This window comes from Pollicipes pollicipes, unplaced genomic scaffold, assembly GCF_011947565.3.
Source record: "Pollicipes pollicipes isolate AB1234 unplaced genomic scaffold, Ppol_2.1 Scaffold_4881;HRSCAF=5763_pilon_pilon_pilon, whole genome shotgun sequence".
Lineage (NCBI taxonomy): Eukaryota > Metazoa > Arthropoda > Thecostraca > Pollicipedomorpha > Pollicipedidae > Pollicipes > Pollicipes pollicipes.
Genome location: NW_023596576.1, coordinates 5,076,969 through 5,088,056, shown reverse-complemented (window position 1 = coordinate 5,088,056; position 11,088 = coordinate 5,076,969). Strand labels below are relative to the sequence as shown.

The 11,088-nt window shown below is 56.5% G+C and overlaps 1 protein-coding gene across 1 annotated transcript; it reads right to left on the bottom strand.

Moving 5' to 3' along the window:
• mTTF (mitochondrial transcription termination factor) lies at positions 1-10,943 on the bottom strand. Its single transcript, XM_037225259.1, has 7 exons — positions 10,844-10,943; positions 6,748-6,941; positions 5,104-5,345; positions 3,871-4,049; positions 3,405-3,501; positions 2,870-3,023; positions 1-442 (listed from the first exon to the last, which is right to left on the bottom strand). Exons 2-7 carry the CDS (start codon positions 6,906-6,908, stop codon positions 1-3), a joined length of 1,275 nt encoding a protein of 424 aa, XP_037081154.1. The 5' UTR covers positions 6,909-6,941; positions 10,844-10,943.
• Between the last annotated feature and the right edge of the window lie 145 nt (positions 10,944-11,088).

Sequence of the window (11,088 nt, the reverse complement as noted above, 5' to 3'; positions counted from 1 at the left end):
CTACCGCTCGGGTCCCCCCGCCGCCGTCCGGTCCTCTCCGTCCGCCGCCGTCCGCTCTGGCGGCGCCGGCCGTCGTTTCGCGGCGCCGCTCGCCGCCGCTATGTACTGCTCGAAGTCGCGCGGCGTCTTGCAGATGACCAGCAGCGTGGTGACGGGCACACCGGCGTCCCGCATGCGCCCACACCGCTCCCGGATGCGGCGCACGCTGTAGCAGAGGATGCGCGGCTGGTCGTCCACCAACGCGCCGCTGATGCCCTGCGCCAGCAGCTCGTCCAGCACCGCCTTCAGTTTGATGACGTCGACGCGCAGCGCGGCCGGGTAGCGGCGTTCGAAGGCGGCCACCTGGTCGCGCGTCAGACCCAGCCGCTCGCTCAGGTAGGCCACCAGGTCGCCGTCGTGCTCGGAGAGGATGGACTTGCGCAGCTGGAACCGATTGACGAGCCTGCCGGCCCACCGGACGGGGACTGGTGGCGTCACAGGACAGGTGGCGAAACAATGGCGGCCATCATAAAAACGCAGTCGGGTGATGTCACCACTGAATGAATGACGTCCATTGAAGACCAGAAAATGGGTATGACTTCATGAAGTTAAGCTTTGAGATCGCAAGTAGTTTCGCCGGAAAGTGGTCAAGTAACCCATGACGATCTAAACATACTTTTTTTGCAAACCATACCATTTCCAAGAGGTCACGAGTTATCAAGCCATTGTCTACATTGCAGTTCTTCGAACGCGAACGAAAGCATCAAACAATCATCAATGAAATGTGATCGTTGACAAGTGGACGCGCTCGCCCGTGGTACGCTCGGCCATCGCGCTCGCCAGCTGGTCGCCACGCCGGGTGGCACCTGACATCAGATTTGTGCCGATCACCACCCCGCCTCCTCCAATACTTGTGTTAAGGGGGCCTTGTATGCACGCCCTGTTTCTAATGAAGCCTTAGAGGAACAGGCCGACGCGTCCGCGGTCCGCGGAGCACGGATCCGCGGCGGTGTTCGGTGCCCCCGGGCGATCAGTCCAGGTCCAAAGTGGTTCCTGGACCGTTCCGCAGTTTCGGAAGCGGCGCGTCGTACAGCACCGCACTATTGGAACCAGGCATTGTCAGCGCCACCTGCGACCACCTCCAGTCTTCCTCAGCCTTCGTGAGGACGAGCTCACGCCATTGTCAGGTGACAGTAACACTGCCAGCGTTGGCGTTGAGCCGGAAAAGGCCAATGAAAAACTCGAGTCGACGGCACACCAATGTGTGCGCTGACCATGCAGAGGTGGGCGGTTGTGCTCAACAGGGGCAATAGTTATGGGAGTTGACTCCACTGCGTACGTGAAAATGGGTTTTGTCCTACCGCCAAGTTTGCTACAACCATTTAGGTCTGTTAAAGTGGCATATGCAACAACCTTGAGCAGAAGGTTCAAAGGTCTCTCGTGGGCAGGTAGAAAATTGGTTTAAAAGACCCCGAAATTGTTATTTTTGCAAACTGGCCACCTGCTCAGCACTTTTCGTCCACTCGCCCTGTGGCGTTTTAAAAACGGCTATTCATTTGGAGCCACCAGTAGCACACCGCTGATCGTTCTGGAAACGTTATTCAGCCAGAACACAGCCCAAGACTCAAGCCTCGCAGTCGCTGTTGTCTGCCTACTACCCGCCTGCTTCGGCGGCCAACCTCTCCCACAATCGCCGCTTTGTGCCTACTACCCGCCGGCTTCGGCGGTCTATCTCTAAGGCCGGTGGGTGGAGCCACCCCATGCCAATCCCGGTCGCAAACTCGCCCCTGATCGCTCATAGCCTCCAGACACGGCCACTTCACCTGCCACTCAGCCCAAATCTGCCCATCCCTCGAGCCGTCAGATGACCTGCCACTCAGCCCCCATCTGCCCATCCCTCGAGCCGTCAGATGACCTGCCACTCAGCCTAAATCTGCCCATCCCTCGAGCCGTCAGATCACCTGCCACTCAGCCTAAATCTGCCCATCCCTCGAGCCGTCAGATGACCTGCCACTCAGCCCCCATCTGCCCATCCCTCGAGCCGTCAGATGACCTGCCACTCAGCCCAAATCTGCCCATCCCTCGAGCCGTCAGATGACCTGCCACTCAGCCCCCATCTGCCCATCCCTCGAGCCGTCAGATGACCTGCCACTCAGCCTAAATCTGCCCATCCCTCGAGCCGTCAGATGACCTGCCACTCAGCCCAAATCTGCCCATCCCTCGAGCCGTCAGATGACCTGCCACTCAGCCCAAATCTGCCCATCCCTCGAGCCGTCAGATGACCTGCCACTCAGCCCAAATCTGCCCATCCCTCGAGCCGTCAGATGACCTGCCACTCAGCCCAAATCTGCCCATCCCTCCAGCCGTCAGATGACCTGCCACTCAGCCCCCATCTGCCCATCCCTCGAGCCGTCAGATGACCTGCCACTCAGCCCAAATCTGCCCATCCCTCGAGCCGTCAGATGACCTGCCACTCAGCCCAAATCTGCCCATCCCTCCAGCCGTCAGATGACCTGCCACTCAGCCCAAATCTGCCCATCCCTCCAGCCGTCAGATGACCTGCCACTCAGCCCCCATCTGCCCATCCCTCGAGCCGTCAGATGACCTGCCACTCAGCCCAAATCTGCCCATCCCTCGAGCCGTCAGATGACCTGCCACTCAGCCCAAATCCGCCCATCCCTCGAGCCGTCAGATGACCTGCCACTCAGCCCCATCTGCCCATCCCTCGAGCCGTCAGATGACCTGCCACTCAGCTCAAATCTGCCCATCCCTCGAGCCGTCAGATGTCGCCAACAATCAGCCCCTGAACACCAGGCAACCAAATTTCGGCCCGCCCGCGGGCGTGACCACCGGGACAGAGCCGCGGGCCACGCCCCCGCCCAGCACTTACTCCCGGACCAAGTGCTCGGGACTGCGGAGCATCCAGGGCCGGATGGGGCGCAGCTGCACGCCGTTCAGCCACTCCAGTCGCTGCCGCATCACGTCGATGTTGTGCTTGTAGATCCAGGGATCGTCCAGGATGGCCTCCGGCAAGATGCCGCCGTCTGAGATGGAGGGAGGGGGCGCCGGTCAGCACCCGCCGCGGCTGAGACTACTGACTGATGTCAGCCGGATTAGGGACGTACGGCAGGACGCCCTGCAGTTTCGGTTCCACCGGACGTTTCAGCATAGCGTTAACCTTCGGTTATCCACATAGTTCAACGCTATCTATGGAGCGCACAAGTCTATCTTCAGCGGTTGGAGAAAAAAATGGCACAGTTCGAAGAACAGGCGAATCTCTTCCCGAAAACGCAAGACTACGCCCTTATAAGTGCGCACAACCACTGATGAACGAGTCATCTGCCGTGCCGACCACGACGTGTCCGCAGCCAGCAGCCAGCACTGGTCAGCCGGCACCTGAAGTACGGCACGACCGTGGGCCACACCTAGGAGCAGCCGGGTGATCTCGACGACCCTCTCCAGCCGCCCCGTCAGGATCGAGGTGTTCGTCACCAGCGCCGGACACAGCCGGTCCAGGCCCACCTGACAGCACCACGGCAACAGTCTACGGCGCTGTCACACGCAGGCTGCTACAGCCCGTGGTGATACATGATATCAGGTGGAGGTTCGTTCGAAAGTGGATTAAATGGATGTTAGGCGCAAGACGGGAAACATCCTTCATATTCATGTGTGGACACACAAACGTGAACATCATGTAAACAATTCATTTTCAGCGTTACGATGCTCCACCAGCAGCTCCCATCAATTCCTTATGCCCGTGCGTTAAGCAGGCTTGGTGATCAGTGCTGGGTGCCTGACTTAAGGCCAAACCATCCAACGCTGCCACCAAACGCCTGTGCTTGGCGTCTAGCCCTTAATAGCGGGCGCGCGCCTCGGCGTCCGTGCGCTCACCCCCAGCTGGGCGGCCAGGTAGTCCAGGCGAGAGGCGGCGTCCGGCAGCAGGCCCCGGTCGGCGCAGATGGCGTCCACACCCGCCGCTAGCACGCCCGGCCGCAGCGCCAGCAGCGGGAACACGTCCTGCAGTGCCGCCGGCAGACGACGCACCGCTGACAGGTTCGTCTCCAGGCGACCTGGCCGCCACAGGCAGGTCACGGCGGGCACGGGCAGATCACGGCGGGCACAGGCAGGTCACGGCAGGCGCGGGCAGGTCACGGCCGCCACAGACAGGTCACGGCGGGCGCGGGCAGGTCACGGCGGCGCCACAGACAGGTCACGGCGGGCGCGAGCAGGTCACGGCGGCGCCACGGACAGGTCACGGCGGGCACGGGCAGGGCACGGCTGGCATGGGCAGGTCATGATGGGCACGTGCAGGTCATGGCAAAAGCATGCCGATATTAGGCTCGGAGACGTGGAGCACACGGAGCACAGAATACTCAAGACCGCACCGGAGCACAGGCAATCCGCGGCGGAGCACGGGTGGTCAAGATGGGAACACCGCCAGTCACAATGAGACCACGCACTAGTCAGTCACAATGGATGCAGGCCGGTCACGGCGCCAGCACGCCCCAGATGGGCTGATGAAAACAAACAGGTCATTTCGACGCAGGTGAGTGATATCTTGAATTCAAAATGGAAATAAAGGCAACGCATGTAAATACCAGGGTTGGGCATTTTTATTTCAGTTTCTAGCAACTCTCGCCAGGTGGCGGACAGCTCGCACCCAGTGACCGTAAAATATCGTTTCCAACAGCGCGTTCTACATGTGTGTGTGTGTGTGTCATTGGGGCTTTACGACGCGCTAAGCTGCTGAGGCTATATGGCGTCGCCTGCCTATCACCCTGGCAGGAAGGGCGGGCGCGTTCCACATGAATATAATTGGAACGGGTCATGTACACGACGACACGACGATACGACATAAAAGCACCATGATACATGTCTAGTACCCAACCCGATTGGGCGACCGGCGTTCGCCGGCGCCCCTCACCTGGAGTGATCCGCAGCAGGCCGGGAAAGCGGCGCCCCTAACCTGAAGTGATCCGCAGCAGGCCGGGGAAGCGGCGCACCTGCTCCGGCCCGCCCCTCACCTGGAGTGATCCGCAGCAGACCGGGGAAGCGGCGCACCTGCTCCGGCCCGCCCCTCACCTGGAGTGATCCGCAGCAGGCCGGGGAAGCGGCGCCCCTCACCTGGAGTGATCCGCAGCAGACCGGGGAAGCGGCGCACCTGCTCCCGCCCGATGCCTTCACGCTCGAGCGTGCCCAGCACCAGTAGGCTGCAGGCGGCGCGCGGCTCGTCCAGCCGGCAGCCGGTGCGCCGCCAGAAGAGGCGCAGCTCGACGTCGCTGCCGAAGCCCAGCCGGTCGCGTAGCGTCGTCAAGGCGCTGGCGTCGGTGGCCGGCGCATCGGTCCGCTGGCGTAGCCGGGCTGCGCTGTGGGCCGACCGCAGGGCGGCCAGGTCAGTACGGTGGAGTCACGGGCCACCGACAGTCAGGGGTACCACAGGGCCGACCACAGGGTGGCCAGGTCAGCGGTGCGGGGTCACGGGTCACCGACAGTCAGGGGTACCACAGGGCCGACCACAAAGTGGCCAGGTCAGCGGTGCGGGGTCACGGGTCACCGACAGTCAGGGGTACCACAGGGCCGACCACAAAGTGGCCAGGTCAGCGGTGCGGGGTCACGGGTCACCGACAGTCAGGGGTACCGCAAGACCAACCACAGGGTGGTCAGGTCACCGGTGCGGGGTCACGAGTCACCGACAGTCAGGGGCGCCACATGGCCGACTACACGGCGGCCAGGTCAGCGGGGCGGGGTTACAGGTCACTGAGTCAGGAGTGCCACAGGGCCGACCACAGGCCACAGGGCCGACCACACGGTAGCCAGGTCAGCGGGGCGGGGTCACGGGTCACTGAGTCAGGAGTGCCACAGGGCCGACCACAGGCCACAGGGCCGACCACACGGTAGCCAGGTCAGCGGGGCGGGGTTACAGGTCACCGAGTCAGGAGTGCCACAGGGCCGACCACAGGCCACAGGGTCGACCACACGGCAGCCAGGTCAGCGGGGCGAGGTCACGGGTCACCGAAAGTCAGGGGCATCACAGGGCTGACCGCACGGCAGCCAGGTCAGCGGGGTGGGTCACGGATCACCGACAGGCGGCCAGTTCGGGGTGCCACGGGGCTGACCATACGGCGGCCAGGTCAGCGGGGTGGGGTCACGGGTCACCAACAGTCAGGGGCATCACGGGGCTGACCGCACGGCAGCCAGGTCAGCGGGGTGGGTCACGGGTCACCGACAGGCGGCCAGTTCGGGGTGCCACAGGGCTGACCATACGGCGGCCAGGTCAGCGGGTGGGGTCACGGGTCACCGAAAGTCAGGGGCATCACAGGGCTGACCGCACGGCAGCCAGGTCAGCGGAGTGGGTCACGGGTCACCGACAGGCGGCCAGTTCGGGGTGCCACAGGGCTGACCATACGGCGGCCAGGTCAGCGGGTGGGGTCACGGGTCACCAACAGTCAGGGGCATCACAGGGCTGACCGCACGGCAGCCAGGTCAGCGGGGTGGGTCACGGGTCACCGACAGGCGGCCAGTTCGGGGTGCCACAGGGCTGACTACACAGCGGCCAAGCCATTAGGGCAAGGTCACGGGTCACCGACAGGCGGCCAGTCAGGGATACCACAGGGCTGGGCCTGGACAATGACGAGTGGACGTCCATCAGAGGTGCGGGCGCGTGCTGAAACAAAGCGAGACTCGGGCAAGCACGTGGGTACAGGCCGACAGCATGGTGACCATCTAAAGGTAGCACAGCACACAATTCATGGCCAAGCATCCCCTCACCAGCAGATGTGCCTGGCAGCTGGGCGCAGCAGCTGCAGACAGAGTCTGCTGTGCCGGAGCCGACAGTAGGACGCGCCGCCGCCGACCCACTCCCGCGGCCACAGCGGCAGCGTCCGGGCCCTCTGGGTGAGCGCGGCGCAAGCTCGCAGCGGACGCAGCATTGCCGCCCACCGCGCAGCGCAGCGCACTCACGCCTGCAAGGGTGACAGAATACATCACCGTCCGCGGTCTTCAAAAACACAACTGCAAGCAGGGATCAGATGTCGTCACATCCTGGGGGACATCGGAATATTGCCTTAGCGCACCAGAATTCAGCCTACCAGATTTGTGCTTCAAAGTACCTTCTAAATGTCATTGTTTAAGGGACTTTATGCAGTAAAATTAATGCAAGTAAAATAGAATGTGGACTCACAGGCACAATTGCACGCTCTCCACTGATAACACGTTCACCCTTGGTCTCCTGGAATTTGGCTAATATGACTAGCTGTGGGTGAAGCTTCGCATATCTTTGGGGGTGGGGTCTTGACTCCTTAATGTTTATTTCAGTTCACTCGATATCTGATCCAGATCACCAAAGGGCCGTAAATATTACAAACTGAAAACGAATGTTTTTCAGAATTAAAGACCAAGAAATCAAATTTGTCAGGGGTGGCAAGGTAGCTGGTCCAGACCTCCACCCAAAATATTGATTGATATTCTCTGGAAGAAACTTTCGCATCTGACGATGTCGACGGAAATGACCCAGTTCTCCGAGCTGCCTCGTGATTCGGTGCGACCTATCCGCACACGGCGGTGGAGGAAGTACACGAGCTATCGCTCGAACAGTTCGTCGCTACGCAAACAGCACCAAGATGACGGCAACGCTCATCGGTCTCGTAGTGCACCTCCGGGTCACACACTGCGAGCGATCCGCGCCCTGCTCCCCGCAACGTTAGTGTCCATCATCTGCCAGCTGTAAGCGTCGCGAGAGAGCACGTGCGTCGCCGTATTATGCTAACTGCCGTCCGTTCTGCCCACCCGGTCAGCGTAGGCGCGCTAGGCTTAGGCTGCAGGTCAGCTAGGGTCAGATCTGCGCCGCGCGGACAGCGCAGCAAAGATGAACAGCATTGTCCGCGATACTGAGCCAGATTGTTGACTCACACATGCAGATCAAGCATGTCGGGATTCGGCACCCGCCCTGCCCCCGGCCGTGCCAACGACGAGTCCCGCGAGCGTGTGAGTGATAGAGGTAGGAACGGGAAAGAGCCCTGCCAGCACATGAGTGATAGCGGGAGGGGCAGGAAAGGTGGATAGGGCCAGGATTGCTGTGGGCAGAAACTCATGATCACGTTCACAACAGGAGTGTAAGGACTGCTGAGATGCACAAAACAGCACTAACAAAAGACTTACTTCTATTGCTTTCCCTTCTCACATTAAAACCTCAAACAGGATATGGACGGGCATGTGATTCAAAGACAAGGGAAGCCAGATCTCAAATCCAAGTCCTTACAGATCCTGCATACACTGGCAAGCAGAAAGGACACTTTGTAGAAGCAGGCTGAGATGTTGCACCCATGCTGCCAGGGGCGGGCCCTGCCCTCTCCACTGCCTTATGCATGTAAGAGCATGTCCCCTGTGCACCTTGCTACTACCTCAGCCATCTATGGCAATGTTCTGTATGTAGAACTTGCATTCCTGTGGCAGTGGTTGTGTTATGTCCCACATGCTTAGGTTAGCTTTGGCGGAAGAAGGATTTCACCTTTTCACTGCATGTCGCTTATGTCCAATAGCGCGGGCAGGCGGGGGGGGGGGGGGGGGGGGGGCTCAGGGGGTACTTAACCCCTTGGGACCTACGATTAAGGGTCTGACTACGCACCTGACCCTTGGGACTACGCAGGGGTCCGGCCCTGCATGCCCGGCACTTCAATGCCATCCAGTGGGCCTCGCGCTGATCAGGTACCCATGATCCTTTGAGGGCATCCATGTACCTTTGAGGCTGCCATCTGGACTGGATGAACTGTTACAGCAACATGAAAAATAGAGATTATTCCTTTGCCCTTCAAATTCCACCACCAGATTCAAGCTAGCACCACGTCGCGGTGCTGTAAATTCCAACCTTATCTTAAAATTAATCGAAAAATCGCACCGGTGGAAATGCGCCTGGACTAGCTTCTAAATGCACTATTTGATACCATCAAGTATCCAAATGTACTTATTACAGATGCGTCCACTCGTTGGTCACAACTCGGTGTTATCACGAGGCTGACACTGCGCGGCCTATGGAGACTGCAACGCCTAGAGTCGAGGTTTTTGTTAATAAGATTTGTGGATGCGCATGTTCAAAACTACATCCATTGTCTGTATCACTAACTGATTCTGGCTGAATGTTGAACCTTCCAGACAAACATGGCTTGGCCAAGTTCATGCAGAGTGTTGACAGATTTGGTTGTGTACAACACATGTGTGAGATTCCTAAGATCTCTGCAGAACCCAGACCAAAATTATGATGGAGCTTTTGAGCTATAAAGAGTCCACTGGACCATTGTAAAATGTAGAGTGATGGTGATTCATTTCTTGCTAGTCAATGTGTGATTCCTTCAGTTTATTGACTATAAAATTGAATCACAATTTATTTTGTGTTAGCTACTGGCTTCTATTCCAGTTATAGAAGGAATAAATGAAAAGTATTAATGCTCTCATTGCCTCTGTGTCCTGTTTAACAAATGGGCCACACCTGGTGATTTTTGGGGGGAGGCCTCTTCACTATCAGGGGGCCTTTTGTCAACCCTTTGCCCTCCATGCCAAGGTTGTGGCTGTATGACTGTTTATGTCTATTGTGGGTGCCCTGTAGTGGAAAGAGGCTAGTATCTTCCAGTTTAAAAAGCTAGAATATAAATCAGATACTGGCATGGAAAATTGACTGCATCATTACAATAAGGCCTCTCTCAATTTGCCAATTTTGGGTACACTGTAAACAAGAAGTTTGCTCCAGTTCATGCATATCACTGATGATCACTGACATGCTGACAAACTGATGACTTTATTGCTTACTATGCATATTATCTGTGCTCATAGCAAGATCCTCAATAGCAAAATAAAAGATGTCCCCTATGCTTGTTCTATTTAAAGCTTACTGATATAAATACTTCAAATGTCTGAAACATCTTTTAAACCCAGTGCATTGTTCTGGCACTGCATGCAGCCTCATTTACCAGCATATTATATTTATGAAAGTGCATTAAAAACTTTCCAAGTTATACCTGTTTTATCATCATTAAAATACTTCACTGTAAGCCCTTTCAGCATAAATTATTTTAAGTATGAAAGTGATGAGAACCATGGCCATTCTGTTTAGCAGCTATTCAGAACATGAATACAGACATATGATCTTGCTAGTGGCCAGCTATATTATTATTCAATTCACATTAACAGATCTTATTGCAGCTCAACAAGTCAACACTAACAGTCTATAGAAAATGGGTGTAACGGATGGGTGGTCAGCACGTCAATCTCTACCATGGGGATTCAAATCCCAGCTGCACCACAGCACCTGGGGCTTATGTGGCAATGCAGTCACTCCTTAAAAAGTGTGATGATGTGTGCCATGTTATTTTTTAAATCACTGATTAAAATCAATGTCTACAAAACCAAAAGAGACAAAATTCAGTCTACAAAAATGCATCTACTCTGAATATCCATCTACCCAAATATCCATACAACATTGGTGCATTAAACCTTGTGCTTGCATGCATCAAAACTCATGAAAGGCCAACTGATGAGAATTTCTTTACAATTTTCACTGAAAAATATTTCCAGATCATTTGAACCTAGCTTGGCTTTGCAGCATCAAAACTTCCATGATTACTGGCTCTTCATGGGCTCAAATTGGTGGTGGCCATGCCAAACTCTCAGAGCTTGGATTGACACATACATGCCCTGAAAATTTTGCTGCAGTTTGGCTGCTAGGCCGAAGATCTCCGACGTAACGTGTATTTTATGCAGTTTGATCCGGGTCTAGGTGAGTGCTTCAAAGCTTTGCAAGGAATCTGTCTACGTTGATGAGGTGCTGATTTGAACTTGGGAAGCCGGCTGGGATATCGTGAACGGCTCAACTTACCAATTACCGAACAAACAGTTTGACCCTCCCACCGAGCCCGAATATAATGTACAACATAATCAAAATTATCTAAAAGCGCAGGACCAATTGCCAGTCCCGGCTTCGGTGCTAATCACTGACAATGTAACAGCTGCGCTGTTTCTGTCTCAGTGAACCTAATTTTATTTTCAATGAAATGGTTATTATTTTGAGTCAATAAAGTTAAGCATAGCAAACTACACTTAAGTATTCAATTTAAGATATGA